The 17,326-nt window shown below is 36.0% G+C and overlaps 1 protein-coding gene across 30 annotated transcripts in view; it reads right to left on the minus strand.

The window, feature by feature from the left end:
* Positions 1 to 17,326, minus strand: part of PLEKHA5 (pleckstrin homology domain containing A5) — a 168,230-nt gene that overhangs the window by 71,425 nt on the left and 79,479 nt on the right. Inside the window, exon 1 of one of the 30 annotated variants that reach the window (XM_068659429.1) lies at positions 16,187 to 16,205. The exons of 28 other annotated variants lie outside the window; for them this stretch is intronic. Coding sequence is in view for 1 of the 2 variants with exons in the window: in XM_068659543.1 (XP_068515644.1) it covers positions 2,805 to 2,838 (34 nt within the window). In the remaining variant the exon portion in view is untranslated. Of the gene's footprint in view, positions 1 to 1,718; positions 2,839 to 16,186; positions 16,206 to 17,326 lie in introns of those variants that run through there. One more of the 30 variants, XM_068659543.1, reaches the window with a different exon arrangement.

A 17,326-nucleotide genomic window follows, 5' to 3' on the forward strand; every position in this document is an offset into this window, starting at 1 on the left:
CCAGTCACTTCTCTCTAAACAGGGGAGACAATGGAAGAACAATCTTTTTTTTTATCTTCTTCTTAGGAGGAGATGAAATCTCATGAGTAAATGCTGGAAAATCAGCTTGTACAGAAGTGTGACTACTATAAATACTATAAAACTGGATGAATAGACTTCAAATAAATCAATTTGAAAACCTGTTCATTACTCATCTGAAATACTGCATTTTTGGCACTCACTTAGCTGGTATTTTGACAAGACTCCTCAAAATACTTGCGTAAAATGTAGAGCATCTTGGTAATTATTGTCATAACTCTCCTACGTAACAGTAGGTAAAGGCATTTGTTTTAAACCAAATCTTACAGAAAGTTTCATTAAAAGCTACCACTCAACAGTCACAATCTTTTCTACATCCAACTTAGACAGTTGTTCAGTCATCTAAGAAACGTAACTTTGGGTCTACACACGAGATTTATATCTCATCAATAAATCTTAGGGGAAATAAAGCAAAAATATGTTCTTTTACTGAAAACATAATTTTCAATTTTATACAAACTCCAGTCTGCAATTCAGAGTTTCAGCTCTGCATATTTTTGTGTCTGTACTTTTATTACACGGTAAAGACTGATTTACTTTGACAAAGGCAGCAAGAAGCCAGCATGCTAACTTTCCGGTTGTGCAGCGATAAAGCCTCCAAGACATATGGAAATAACGCACTTATGGTTGAGGTTAGAAGGGGCCTCTGGAGGCCATCTGCTCAAGCAGGAACACCAAAAGCACGTTGCCCAGGACCACATCGATGCAGCTTTTGAAGATCTCCAAGGAAGAAAATTCCACAAAAGTCTCTGATCAATTTTTGGTAACAATACTTTGATAGCACAGGGTAACTATACACAAACACTGCTGTGCGTATACTAAAGGATGTAAACTGGCCTTTGGTATTTTAGCATCCATAGTGAGGTTGTATTAATGGCTTGCTACACACTAGAGCAAAGGTAGAAAAAAATTCCCCGTATATATCATCAGTATTCGTGAGGATACTCTCAAGACTCAGTATGTGGCACAAACTATTAACATTTTCCACTGGGATGTGTTGGACTCCAGAAATGGACACAGCTGACTGAAATGACACAAGAGAGCAGCAGGATAATTCGTAGTTCTTGCATGTATCAAGTTAATTCTTGGTTCTTGATTCCCATAGTGGGCCTGAACAGTCAACTGCTGTAAAAGGATTTAAACAAAATCAAACAACAGAAGAAAAAAAGCCACACTAAAATAGCTTGCTCAGGAATAAGTTCCATTTTTAGCTATCTCAGAGTAAGACAACTGAACAGGACAATTTGACCTATTTTCTCTGAATTTCTAAACTTCTTCCTGATCCACTCCTCTGAACACTGCAGGCTTTGGCATCATTTAGCAGGTAGCTCAGCTTTGGCACATGGACAAGCCCTCAGAGAAAAAGAATTTATCTTGTTCAAGTTAGAAGTTGACTACAACCTTGAATTTGACTCGCATTATTTGCCTTCTTATCCACTCTTTCTCCTTTCCATTCCTTGAGAGTCTTTGTCTCTTTAAAAGGCAGTATTATTTTTCTTTTCATCAATGCTAGACATGTTTAAAAAATCTTGGTTTTAATCTACTCCATAAAAGTATAGTAAACAGCAATCTTTTTGATAGCCAAATGTGATACAAGGACTACTAAAAAAAAAAAAAAACCTCGAATACATTATTCAGATATATTATTTTATTTGTGAGTAGCAACATAATGCACAACTCCAGGAGTGGCACTTGCTGTTTTGGTTTTACCTTGTGTTTTACAGGATTGCTGACCCCAAAATCCGGTGTATTCCCATGTTTTCTTCTAACCAGCAGCACTGTGAAATCATCAAATTGAAAATTCTGTCCAGTTTTGTCATTTTGAAATTGCTATGATCTTTATTAGTACCAGGATTTTTTGGATAGGAAATCAATTCAGATTATAGCACTAGAAATGGGAGGAAAAAAAAAAGATATCCAGTTGGTAGAGGAGGATGCACACAAAATTGAATGGTCACACTATCTTTTCTGGAACAGGGCAGTTCACTCCAAGGTGAAAGTGGTGAGAAAGATCTGAGTACTAGGGTGGGGATATCTAGTTTGGTGTCTCTCCATTGTATGATTTGCTTGAGTTCCCTGTACTCTCAAAAAAAAAACCAAAAAAACAGAGCTGAACCAGAACTCCCAGAGACGCATCTGGTTTTCTCCCACTGAAATTAAAGCTAGATGCCACTTCAAAGCTTCTCTCATGCCCTTTCTTTATACACTTTATTTATATGGCCCTAAATACTAAGACCTTCTCATTTGCTCATTCTCATTGTGACCATCAAAGCAAAGGCTGAGTTCTACTTCACTGAAAGAATACAAACAAAATCATAAACCAAGACACAACTTTCAACAAAACTATCTGTAATTTAGAAAGACTGCTCCTTTTGGCAATGCTGAAGAATACAATTCAGAAGACTGGAATACCAGACATCTGCCTCCTAACATTTATTCTAAGCCTTAGGTAAGACTTACAGTCTGACAATCGAGACTGTATTATGCAAGCATGCAAGCCTTTTATGTCACACAGTACATAGAGATACTTTAGATGAGAGGCAAATTTATACATTTTTTATACATGCTTCATTACAAAATATTTTAAAATTACAGATAAGGCAAAAATTACATGACCAATGAAGTTCTCTTCTCCAGATTAATGCCTTTTTTTTTTTTTTTTTTTCACTGACATTTGAAGGTAAGATTAAACTGGAAACACATATAAGGACAAGTCCAGTCCAGTTTCATTCAGCTTCTTTGAAGCATTTCATTCCTGTACTAAGAAAAACAATAAAATAAAAAAAAAATCACATCAGCAATTTTTTACCATGTATGCTTGCTTTCTAACATAAGAATGTCTCATTACTAGCTGAAATAAATGCAGTAACTTACAGTTATCTAATAAAAAGTTGTCTGAATTTGGAAAAAATTTAAGTAAATGCAGTCCCTACACAACTGTTAGAAAGGATGTGGTCTGTGGTTGTACAAAGTCTTCTGCTTTACTAAATCTGTAATGCCACATTGTACAGTAAATAGCATATGCAAGCATTTTTTTTTTGTCAGTATTGTCATACTCTACAATTATGAGTCTTTTTTCAATTAAAGTTTTTAAACAACAACTTTGGAAACCACATTGCTTGGCTTCACTCAAAGACATACGAGTACAGTAATTTAACATCAGGGAGTCTCTACAAAAGAAGGTATGAAGAGACAGTAAGTTTCAAAGCACACAAAGTGCTGACAGACCTGTATAACATCACATACACTGCTATAAGCAAAGCATTTAGGATCCTTTGGGCATGCACATACTTAGGAAGGTGCTCGCAAAACTCTAATTTTTCTTGGCAGACAATGCAACAACTAATCTATAGGTGCTGCTGCCACCAATTTCTTCATCTGCTTTAAGGTTTTTCAGACAACAAGTCTGTTGTCCAGATTCTTTCAGTTCAAAGGAAGGCCGTTACAGTCATGGGAGTTTGGGTATCATTGCTGCTGCTGTAGTAAAACAGCACCTGGACATCTCTATACAGCTATATACATCTCTATACAACATTTCAATCATTATTGATATTTATTTCTCAAAATAAACATATATTCATAAGATATTAGTATTTATTCCCCCCAAAAACAAACAAACAAACAAACAAACAACAACAACAACAACAAAACACAACACTATTGCCCTGAAAGCATAACCCTTTCCTACAGTGGGACCCTTCTAAAACCAGATTCATATTTTAATGAAAATAATTATATAAAAGCAAAGCCTTCTCACGATAGAATTAACATTGTTTTCCCAAAAGTTTAGGGGAATGTCTAATTCACTTTATAGATAACATTTGGGAAGTTGTAAGATACTAAGATTCAGTACAGGCCACAAAAATGTACCAATTTGTGAAATGTACTTGCTGTGTGTCACCAATGTACGTAAGATTTTGCTGTATACATTTTAAGCCCTGTGTACAGTGTATAACTTAGTTTGATAATAGCACTGCAGTTGAAGAGAATTGTCAGTTCTGTATTATTCTACAGTAAAAATGGCTACAACATTGTTTGCTGCCTGAGACTGTTTGAGAAAACGGGAAGGTAGGTGTTTACAAGGCACAACTATCTGTAAATCTCAGATTAGATATTGGAAATCTTAGTGCTCCTTAACGGTTAACTACATAGAGAGCTTCCAGAAACTAGCGTAACATAACCCTTTTGTATTAAAAGCCTACAATGTATTTTCTAAAGAAAAATAAGATTTGGAGTAATATGGTTCAGCAGGTGGCTTGTGGACCAGAAGTAACACTGGATGCTCCAATCCAGCTGCTACTGCCTCTCCCTGTTAAAGACTGACGGCAGATGTCCAACCAACTAATGCTGCCCAAATACCCACCTCTCCCATCCAGCAAAGCTGCAGCCTCTCCTAAAGAGGCAGTGAGGGCAGAAGAAATAAAAGCTGAATATTGGAGGACAAGAACTGACAGACAACAGCTGTCCTGATAAAACAAGCTAGCTCTCTTTGCTGCTACAGCTAGATCGGTCATAACAGCAGACTACACAAAGCCACTGAGTTAACTTAGTTAAGAAGAGTTAACTAGAAAATATTAATTGGTATTTACTTATATGTTATAAGTTTTCAGAACCAGAAATAACCCCGACTTGAACTTACATGGTCTATGTGCATTTGTCTCTTTTAACTGCAAGCTCACAACCGTACCTCAACCTGGAGCAATTCATCACACCAGATACTATAATTTGGAAATTAGACAGGAGCCAGGCTTTCTTAGCCACCCTCCACAAATTGAAGCATAACTTTCAGTAAAAGTTTTTTAGTGAACATTTAGCTATTTTATAGCTGTATAACAGCTTTAAATGTTTTTATCAAAGCTCACTAGACGGAGTATCATCTCTAACACATATTATTGAGCTTAGTTCTGCAAGCCTGGGCTTCATGATTTATTAGTGTTGGAAGCATAAGTGAAATGCACTATTGAGAAAATATTAGAGAGAGATGTACGAACTTAAAAATCAATATTGATTTATGCTTCCATTTTACTTCATTATAAATTCTAGGGCTATTTTGCAAGAGAAACCTACTCTAATAGTTCCTTAAACTAATTTTACATGTTTTCCAATAATTATGCTTTGAAAAAAAATATAACAAGGAGAATGAACGCAAACAAATTAAGCTGCTTTATATACACGTGTACACACACACACACACTAACATTGATATCTGGCCCATGCCAACAATAATCTTGTTGTCAAAAGTATTTTCAACTGAGAATACTCTGCAAGCTCACATGGTTTCAAGAACTAAATGTCTCCAATTCATTACACTAGATAAGGTCAAAGCCGTGGTGCAGTGTTTTAATTTCCATTTAGCTTGAAGAGACCATCACTTCTCTTCACCTCTCAAGCACTGACAACCATGACTATCCTGTAATTCAGTCCAGACTCCTCCCCACTTGTGGTTCAAAAAGGAGCTCAATAGAGCTCAGAGACAGAAAAAAATAAAGAAAACTCTTCTGTTTCACTGATAAATAGTTGTGGATGTAGGCACAAGAACAACAGATCTAATAACAGAAATAGTAAATCCTACATATACTTTGGAGCTCTCTGGTATAGAACAAATATTCCAGAACAGCAAGTGACTGATTTTCACAAAATCTAGGTATTTAGTAAATTGCTGTAATTCTGCTTATTATCAGTTCTCTGAACTAATGTTATTCCCCCCCAACACACATTATGTATGAAATTTCTTTTCATACTAATTTCCACCATATTGCAGGGCTGTTTCCCTTAAGCACAGAGAAAAGAGCACACTATGAATTTTCAGTTTATGATCTGCTGCTTGATTGCTATTTTGCTATTTTCAACATTTAGCACATAAACCAGCCTTATCTCTCTCTCCCTCACTCCCCCCTTATTTTTTTTTTTATTAGAACACCACAAAAATTCTTAACTGTGCATGCATTTCCCTCCTCAACTTTCCACTCTTGTGCAAATATTCCATACTTTCACTGTCATGTCTTCTTCCCCTCCCTACTTACTACTCTTGAATAGAAACATACAGATTACTGAAATAACCACCCTTTCTCTTTAAACTCTCATTCTCTCAGAGCTCGTATTTCACCTTGTTTCCACTTCTGGTTACCTTATATTTCAGCTGTTCTTTATCTTCACTCAAGACTGCTTGATTGTTTGTTAGAAGACACAACTTGCTCAGTACTTTTTTTTTAAGCTCGTATCATATAACTCCAAATGTTGTTTGTCTCAAACTTACAGCAATGACATCCTTTACAAAACACTTTTGAAGTATAATTGTAGCATTTACAGCACCACTCAATTGTTCCATTAAACTCTTGCTGTAGAACTACAAAAAAGCAAAGCTGCTTAATTTTATTGTGTTATAAATGCAATATATACATACATATATTTTTATTTCAGTAAATTAGTACCTCAAGATCAATGGCAGACTTTAAAGAGACTTGGTGAAATTGCACTGCCTTGCCTCACAAATCAAGCTAAGCACATCAGCAATCAGTTTGCTATGTGTTAACAGAAATAGTTAAACTCCTTATTTCTCTTGAGAGCTTTCTCCTTTGGACAAATTTCTATGAATATCTTCCCCTTATCCCATCTGCTATTATTAATGATCTATTTATTTCAAACATTAGGTGAATCATGCTGTCAGTGAAGCAAATCCCATTTTTATTTTAGCCAACATTTTATGCAGGAGTGTAACAACATAACATTGTTTTCAGCTACATGACTTCCATAATTTCTTGATGATTTTTCCAATGCCTTAGAAGTGGGCATACTTCCACAACCACATCCATTTTTATTAAATATCAACACTTATCTGTTAATTACCTAGTAAGTCTTAGAAGAAAGCCATGCTTACTGAAATCTTTTATCAGAATATATTAGGACACAACTAGACATTTCCCCAGTCTACTGAGCAAGGAAAACGGCCTGGCAAGCTTCTGCAAAGTAGAAGTATTATCATCTGGGAAGTGCTTAGAAATATTTAACAATCTGACAAAAGAAAGCAGCTGAAATGATGGCATATCTACTAATTTTAATCATGGCACCGCGTTCAGATACATCCTTTATTTCAGGCTTTCACTCACAATAGATCCTATTTCTTATGAAGTAAAGGCAGACATTGAGAATTTATAAAAAATAATTATTGTAAAAGTAAACAGCCATCATTAACACTTTAATTACAGGTCTTCTTAAAACCATTGCAAGGATTTAATTGAATAATCTTGGTGGTCCATTGGTACAGCATATGCAAATATGTGCACCAGACCCCAGAGGATAAGTAATTAAAGCTTACAACGTGTGTGGGCCTGCATTCATCTCAGACAAGAGAGTACAAATCCCATTAAAAATATCCATTGCTTATGACGTAGAGTTCAAGTCCATAGACACACAGGGTATAAACCATGGCAATGAACTGGAACGCTGAACGTGCTGGCTGTCATCCGCAAAGTCTGAGGGCACAGCTCAACCTCACACAACTTTAGTGTTGTCTTCACCATTAGGAGAACAGGAGCAAGTTGTTTCAGGAGACTCCAAATGAGAGAAATGTTAGCAACAAATAAGCAGTTTTACATTTGCTTGAAATCACAAGAAATTATTTAAATATTTTCTCTGCACACACATGCACACCTCAAAAGACTACACTGTCTTCTTGAAATGGTCACATGTAATGTTCATATGTTTGCCTGCTCATCTTTCAGATGAAAGATCTTAGAGGAGATGGAACGTACTTCAGTCTAGAGGTATGGACACCAATCAGGCTTGTGGGAAACCTTAATATAAGTCAGAACTGTTCTGTCAAGAGTGGATCTAGCTGCTGAGAGGCCACATTTCCTCTCTTTTCTCTGGTCATCATTCCCTGCTATTCTTCATCTTACTGCCTTCAAGCATTTCTAAAAAAATAGGCTGGTCTCAACAGTTTAGCAAATACTACTTTCCAGAAAAAAAGTAGCATTATAATATTAAACACAGAAATACTGAAGGGTTCCTAAATATCACACTTCAGTGTGGCATTAATTACTCTTACACATCAGTACAGCTCATTAGCAGGGACAGAATGCAAACCCAGATGGACCTACAGTCTGATCTACGGGGATAACACCTATGTTCCTACAGCAAGTTTCACTTTGATTATCAGAGTTAAGTGTCTTACTGCTGCCTTATGCCTAATTGCTGGTGTTAAGAACACTCATCGGCAATTAGCAAAAACAGCTCTTTATGGAACTGGATCTTCCGTGATATTTAATGATATCGGTCTGCAGCACCAATTCCTTTGCTTTTATGCACATCTTCAAAAAGCAATGAAGTTCAGAGTTTTATCCAACAAAGAAAGGTCTGAGAAACATGGCCCAGAAACAGGCAGAGAAATTATGACTGGGAGCCGGAGATCAGCATCCTCCCACTGCTACCAGACACAAAATGGAAAATTGGAGAGCACACAGAGGTGATGGTCTAATGGAAACTGTGCAAAACTAGGTAGCAAGTGATTCACATCCAAAATGCAAAAGATCAAGTCTTCCTTCAAATCTAGTTTTGGTATTCTTTCTCTTGACCAGTTACTCTATGCATCAGCAAACGTGTCAGGAGTCCCAGACACCTTCTGTTAATTCAGAACGCAAGCAGAAAAAGATTGTTATCAATATCAAATACCTTCCTATGACACTTAAAAACATCTAGAATCTTTTACATCTTTCACAAACCTTCCCTTAAAGAACTCAAAAATGCGAACTTTTAATTAAAAAAGAGTACTAAGAAAGAAAAAGGAATACTCCCATATATAGATTTTTCACATTATAATTAGTTATGATACAATGCAGTTATTTTAGAACTACTACAAATAGAGGGGGAGGAGGGGAGAAACAGAAGTCAACCTGAACACAAGATTAAGTACTGTTTTCCTTTCTGTGGTATTTTAGATGCTTTTTCCCATCTTGGAGCTAAGTTTCTTATAAGGTAAGCCCGTAATTTAGACAAATTTCTCAAGTAGCAACAATAATTTATGAAAACTTCAGCATCACTGTTATTCATTTTTAGATAAGGAAATGGAATAGATGAAGGGAAACTATAAATATACATTCTTCTGTAGATGAAAACAATTTAGCTTTTTTTTTAAAAGAAAAAATGAAACAAAAAATGTTCTGCGATGACTGAAAGGAAATGAACTATATAAGTTATTTTCTTCTAGGAAATGTCTGCATTACACGAAAAAATTGATCTACTGCTTAGAATTACTTCTGTGTTTCAATGCATCTAGTCAGGTACTATAAAAGCTCAACTGGCCAAAGCAAATACAAAAAAAAGAGGGTCTTTCAGGTAATAGGTTACATCATTATTCAATTTATCAGATAAAGTTTCAGTACTCCCTCTGATTAAGAGTTTGCATCCACCACTCAGTGCTTAAATGCAGACTATCAACATGTTTGATGCCAGTTGGTCTTAAATAATCAAACTATTAGCTCTAAAATTTTGGAAAATTACACTCAAAAGTGTAATTACACTTGGAGTAATTGTACTCTAAGTAATTACACTTTTGAGTGTAATTTTCCAAAATTTTAGAGCTAATAGTTTAAATAAAAAAAAAATATTCTTGTCTCTCTCCCCTTGTATTTTCACATCTTCGGTTTCAACAGTGACACAGATTGTTCTGCATTATCCATTTCCTTTATAAATGCAAAGGAATAACTCTAGCTTATTTACAAAATGAACTGTCAGCAGTTTTGATGGCTATGCAAAAAACATACGTGGCAAAAGAATATTACAATTTAGTGTCTTAATTTTACATCCAGAACTTCACAACTGTGTCCTTATCCCACAACACAACAAGTGAAATAACATTTAGTCTTAATTAATAACTACTACTTCCCTAGGAACACAAACTCTTAATAGAATGGCACTCTATGAAGTCTTTCTATTATAATTATAGGCCCACTACAGCAACAGAAAAAACTGTGGGACAAGTATTTCCGTCTCAACAGACACAATGCCACTAATGACCTTGCCAGCACTTTTTTTTTTTTTAATATATATTAAGTTTCTACCACAGTGGGAGCTAGAAGCTGGAAGCTGTTTTCTTTCACAGATGGTTTCTTCAAGCTGTTGCGAGACTCCAAGCTTCTGGAATTGTGGCATGCCATTCAAAGTCCACACACAAGCCATCTTTGGCCAACTCTGGTAGGATGCTCTCCCACATACTGAGTAATAAAATGCTAAGCAGCATCAGTGATGACTTCTTGAGTCTTAAGCCCAAGAGCTAAAACTTTCTGACATGAAGTGCACACACACACCTGCGACAGACCACTGAAATGAATATAATACAAGGGCAGCTCTAACAATGAAGTATTTGATATTACATAAAAATACACCCCACGACTTTTAACTGGGATAGAAGCAGCACAAGCTATCAAGCTGAGCCTCAGGGCTACATTAACATATGTATGTAGCTGCTCATTGGGAGTCTGTGTGCCTGGCCAACCTAGACAACCGAGAGCTGTCACCTGTGCAGACACGCTCTGTACAGGTCCATGTCTTCCACTCAAAGACAGCTCTCAGGGCTATTCTCCACCAACTGCACTGAGAAAATGTCTGTTCCAAAATGACAAGCCCACTCCACCCTTTGCTCCTGTGGCAGCACCAGTGCTCACACAGTCACAGCGTGATCCAGCTCACACCACTGAAAATGAATCACTCACTGTTCACAGCACTAACCTTCCTGCAGCACCTGACATGGTGCAGTGAGGGAGATGGAAGTCTCCTTCTGACAACTGCTGATGATTGCATTGGCTCAGCTATATCCTCAGCATCAAGACAGCAAGAGTGATGTTTTTAATGTCAGAGTAGTTCATCTGTCCTGTTTTTAACAGTGTAACTACAACAATAGAAACCATTGTAGTGAAGCCCCTCCTTCCATGAATAAATACTTTACATGAAAAAGAAAAATCACTTTGTTCCAATGGTGAGCAAGATGTAAGGGAAAACGGGACACTTGGATAGCATAGGTCACACTCAACGTCAAAGTAATGTCAGTGGGATTTTTAAATGACAAAAGCCAGTACCATGCTCCATACTGGTGGGAACACCATCTTCTATTCACTTAAGAACTTATTTTACTTTTTTTGTATGTTGAAGCTGGCTTTAGAATGGATTTTAAAGGACTAGTGTATCATATTCAAGAATATAAATTAACTGCGATTTACCATATGGAGTATTACTCATTTCTCCTTTTACCACTAGAAAACATGAACATAAGGAAGAGATTTGTGAGGCAGTGATTTTTCATGAGAAGCCCAGAAGTGAAAACTCCTTCCCTCAATTTTTTTCTTTCCAGATTCCACAGACATTCTACCAGAAAAGCAGATTTTAGGCTACAGTTCAAGACTATAAAATATATATTTGTAAAGAATGATGTTTTTACAGGATCTCTCACCTTATAGAATGTTTCCAGAATCAGCGACCTTAGAGATATTACAGATCTATAACATAATTTATACTATGCAAAATTTTTTGCTGCATTTTTTTTCCCAGATCTCCAGCTACTCCATTTTACAGGTTACATGCCTTCTGACATAAAACTGTTTTGAAATGTTTTTCCTCCAGTGTATCGAAGTCCCAGCATTCTTCACTGGAATCCAGCCCCACTACTTGCTATGAAGTTTTTTTGTTTTGTTTTGTTTTAAGGTATATTTATAGGCTGTGGGCTTAAAGTCACAAAATACCATCACAAAAAGAAAAGAGTATTGTTCACTTGTTTGTTTTAAACTCATATTGCTGCTGTGTCCAATAAAGATTTGGGCGCAGTGAATAACAGGTATTGCAGACCAGCTCTAACTCCTGTATGGCTGCTCTCATCAACACAGCGATGAAATATCTAGAACAGGCTACTGCCTACAACTTTATGTACATTACTGTTACACCTTAACAGTGCACATCAAAATAAAAAGAATCTGAATGAAGACAGCCTTTGAGAATCCTTCTGTACCATGTTTAGAACTGGCCATTCAGTAAGCATCAAGAGATCATAAAATGACGCCTACTTTAAAGACAGCAACTTCATAAGGTTGAGGTCTTCACTCAGACTTAACTACTATTTATGAGCATTACTAAGTCTCCTATCCTGTTGGAGTCTCATAAAGCAAGGGTCAGGAATTTTAACACTGTGAGGGGCATGGGAAGACAATTCACCAGCAATTTCTTATTTTGCATGAGAAATGGGCATAAGAGTAAGTAAGTCCTGATGATGAAGATGAAATGCCACTTGAATAACTCTTCCAACATTGGATGAATGTAGAGAGTTTGGCTGTACTACTGACTTTGGCTGGGAAGTTTACAGATGTCTGTTGACTGCTGGATATGATAACACTCAATTTGCTCATGTTCCCTAGCTACTCAGGGCAAGGAGTCTGAAAACACTCTGCCAAGCTAGCAAGAGTCAGCAAAAAGCTTGCTGTGGTCTCCGCTCTTCATATACTTTCCCTCCTTGGTAGGCCACTAGGGCTATGTGTGCCCTCCCCAAGCATTACCTGAATAGCCCTGGAAAGGAAATAAAGAGACTAAAGCCAGATTTATTTCTGTACTATGTACTGAAGTATATTTTCAATTTCACCCAAATTTTATCTTAATAGCATTGTATGTAAGAAGAAGTACTCTCATTTTTCTTCTTCAATGTTATTCAAATAAATAAATCTTGGTAGGCTCCAGGACTTCTAAAATATTAGTAACTCAAAAAAAACAGAAAAAATGAAATTGACAAGGAAGGAACTTTTGTCAGATCACTCAACATGGCTTTGTTTTTATCATCTCCTAGCTTGAATAAAACAAAGATGCTATTTGTACACAAGGTAAGAGCCAACAGCATCAAATCTTTAATGTAAAATAAATAAAAATCTTTTATTTCCTAGACCACCACCAAATCTTCTACTATAAACAGAGAGCTCTGACATTTGGGATAATTGAGGCAAAAACATCCAAATTTAAAAGATTAACACACTTTATGCATTTTAAAGGGGCATAAAACACACAAGCCAAAATCAGCTATCAACTTCAGACAGAGCTTATTTTCTCTTTTACTTAGATAGTTCCAACCATGAAAATTATTGGTGTTGCCATATTTTTAATGATTTAAAGATAAGTTAAAAGTTAGGTCCCATTATGTGTATTTTATATAAACAAACATTTTCTTCAGAAAGTGGAAAGGCTGCAGATCAATATACAAGAAAAATCAAGTAAGACGTTAACGTCAAGAAATAAAATCATCAGCTTTAACAAGAACAAGTGTGAACAAGTGGTTATACTTGCCATGAATGCTGTTCATACTTCTCATTAGGCAGAAGGTATTTTGAGATAAAGAATTTGTTTAATGATCATTGCTGTAAACTATTTCACTGTTCAGATGAAATCAGAAATTTGTCTCTTCCTCTCTACACCCTCCCGCCTGCTCCAAATAAACACCACACTTGTAAATTGTTGAAAACTTCTGGTAGTATGATAGCTTTCATTCTTTTCATGACTGAAGTTTGTTTCTAAAGCCAGTTAAAGGAAAAAGCACTTTGCAATGAATGCTCACAGTTTATGCTTATTTAGAGAACCTATTATTTAGATAAAATAGCAGTTTCAAATAACAAAATAAGCTTAAGTGCCACTCCCCATTTCTTGGCACTAAAAAACAGAAACAAAAAAAAACAAAACAAAACAAAAAAAAAAACACAATAAAAAAGCAAAACAAACCACCACAGGAAAAAAAAAATAAGACCTATAAAACTGGCTCAGTTAGGAAGCTAAGCTAGAAGTGTCTTTCCATCATTTGGCTAGGTGATGTATACTTTTGAAATACACCAATATATTCCTCTCTTTTAGCTCATTAGTTAGCTCCTTGTATTTAAACTGTGTTGTTCTCTCCTTTAAAAAAAAAGAAACAGAAACCTAATCCTTCACGAGGATGGGAAACTTGTGAGCAAGACTATGACTCCTATAGGAAAGGAAAAGTAACTGGAAAGCTCCCAGTATCACAGCAGTAAGTCAGACTCACTATGACGCTATTCAGACAACCAACAAAACCAGAGTTTTGTTGAGTATTAACAGCTCAACAGTTTTAAGAAACAGAGTATTAACAACTATGTGATGAAACTAACCAATGTAATAAATATCTGTAGACCTACATTTAAGAAAAGCTTCTCATTCCGTGTTCTTTACACCCCCAGAAAGGATTTCAGCACATTACACTAATGTATCATAAAAAAATCTCCTGGAAAGGATTTGAGCAACTGATCCTGATTCATTTAGAAGTACAGCTGCATGATTTATTTTCGTAAAAGAGAAGCTGAAAATTAGAAGTTTACACACATTCTTATATTCCAGTCAACCAAACAAGAAAACAGCCATTTGTGTCATACAACTCATATGGCTCCTAACCTAGAAATCTACAAACAACTGATTGGTGTACAACTTCTCTACTCTTTTCCATTTGTTAACAGAACATTCAAGAGGGTTCACATGTATCAAAAAGCACACTTCCAATATTTTTGATGACAGTCAGAAGCTGACATAACTGCCTAAGAAGTCTTAACTGCATAAGAAGTCTGTTTCAACTAAGCCCAAATTACACTAAACAAATTGGCAATAAAAAAATCGTTCAGCTTAAAAAAGAGCAAAGTAGGTATCCTAAACACCTCATTAAAAATAAACATTAAAATATTTTTGAATACTATAATGACATAATAAATAGTTATATTTGTAGAAATATATTTTAAAACTATTTTAAAAGCATTTACCACTATTATCACTTTCACTTCTGTGTTGGAAGCCAACCATATACATTAAGACTCAGCTACAAAGGAACTTTTATGCTAATAGTAATGTGCCAAGTATCATAAATCCTAAATATATCAATTCTGCATCTGCAATATAATATCATCACAATACTGTATCATAAAAATTGTCAGCTGATGCATTAAAGACATTATCTTGAGCACAGGCTAATGCATTATATCCATGGAGCTACCTAAAGCTCTGATTCAGCCCATCTAAACTCAATCTGGAAATGATTTCCTGCTGGAAATCAATATCTAACTCCTACCAAGATGAGTTTCACTACTCCCAGAATCTCCAAACAGATGAAAAAGATGCTTTTGCATGTATTCATCCATCAAGACCTTAAAACAAAACAAAAATCACCAAAGTGACACAGCAAAACCCTGGCTTTCTCTTTTAAAATACCTCTGTGCAGATAGAGGTGCTGTAATTTTCTAACTCTAATATGGAAGATGTAATCCACATGTTGAAAGACAAACCCTGTCAAAATTGGAATCTGCCAAGATTTCTAAATGTAGTAATACTGCAGCACTTTTATAACTAGGCTTTTAATTGCTAGGGAGGAGAAAAGAGGACATGTATTTTATATTTCTTCTGCAATGAGAAAACAGTTACCTTGAAGTGGAAACTACAGTGTATTTCAGTTATTTAAAACTTAAGCTGTAAATGGATACAGTTCTTTGTTGTCATCCTCCCATCCCCATCCCAGTTTTTAGGCTGACAGATTTTGCAGCTCAATATATGACATTCACAGAGAATGTAACATACATCCAGGCAGATGATATATACTCACTGGAAGTGCATCTGTTATTCCATTTGGTCCCCCCCTACACACATACACAACCCCCAGGATAACATTTGTAAGATAGTCAACTATTAAAATTACCTTATTTTAACATACGGCTTATAAGGCAACTTCAAGTTTCTATTTTGAGAGTATTTCCACTCAGTGTTGCAAGCTAATTAAAAAAGCTCAAATAATTCCTGCTACATTCAATGTCTTAAACATGAGCACATCTACTAGATCACATACGAATAAAGATCTTGGAAGTTATACACAGAAAGTAATAAATCAGTGAACACAATTTCTACATAAAATTAGGCTTCTATTTAAAATCTTAACTTTGAATGTTATAAATACTGTGCTACTTTGCATATATTGTGAATTATTAAACACTGCATTTGAAAAATTTGTTTTTCCAAAGAAGGAAAAAATGCCTTACGTCTAAAAAACCAACCAAACCATAGTTGTTAAAATGTACGTCAAAGAATAAGAATTACTCACCAGTCTCCGAGGAAATTCATTTTTCACTAAAAGCTTGACATGCAAACAAGAAAATGCACACCAAGATGTGAGGTACAGCCTTTTCCTATCTGAAGCTGCTCCCCAATGAGTACTGCACAGCCCTGACCCAGGGAAAAAGCAACTTAGCTGTCAGGATTGCTAGCCTCCAGAGAAAGCTGATACTGGAGTGATGTCACATCTTCTGAAATGTTGCTGCAGCCCCAAATTATCAACTCCCATCTACCAATAAAATCTCTGCTTCTAAATGATGGAAGACAACATATTTAACAACAGCATTAAATTCCAACAGGAGCTGACAGCAAAGATTTTTGGGAGCACGTCTTGGGTTAGACAAAATGCTACAGCCAGAAAAAGTGAAAAAGAACAGATGTTGGCAATGTTATTTGAATATGTTCTTCTCATTTACCTTCACCCTGAAAAGTCTGTCTGTTGTATATTCATAAAATAGAGGAATGACACTTTATGAGCTGGAGGAGGAAGATGAAAGACTAGTACAGGGACAACATCCTAGAGCATAAGACATCTTTCCGCGGGGCTCCAGCTAATTTAGCTCAGAAGTTCTTGACTCTGCTTAGTAGCCCACAGCAGGGCCACCTTTCTCATTTTCTTCACCTCCTCCTTCCCCAGCTCTCGCCTCTCTATCTGCTGGTCAGAGTACCTCGGAGCACTCAAGATCCTCAGAAAGCACTTACCTAATTCCACTAGGGAACAAAAGGCTAGGGAACTGGATGAAAAGATCAGTAGAAAGTAATCCTCCTATGCTAAGGTCAGAAACTTTGATACCAAAATGGATGCTTCCAAACTACTAAGGCAGGCTGTGAGGCTATATACACCATGAGGAATACCACCGAAAGAAAAAGAACAACCAAAACCGAGGTGCCAAAGAAAATTTTTATAGAGGAAAGAAAAATATGGACTAACAATCTACTACAAAAATATAAATAAAAAAGGAGATGTATTCCATACCATGTAATTTATTCATGCCAAATGTACTTTCACAAAAATAATAACAGAAAGCAAGAACAAAACCCTAGAGTTTCAGCTGTATGGACAGCTGGGGTCCTCTACAAACCCCCAAATTTAGACTTGGATATGGACAGAGATCTTTCTTATTAAAAT

The sequence above is a fragment of the Anas acuta genome, chromosome 1 (assembly GCF_963932015.1).
Source record: "Anas acuta chromosome 1, bAnaAcu1.1, whole genome shotgun sequence".
NCBI lineage: Eukaryota > Metazoa > Chordata > Aves > Anseriformes > Anatidae > Anas > Anas acuta.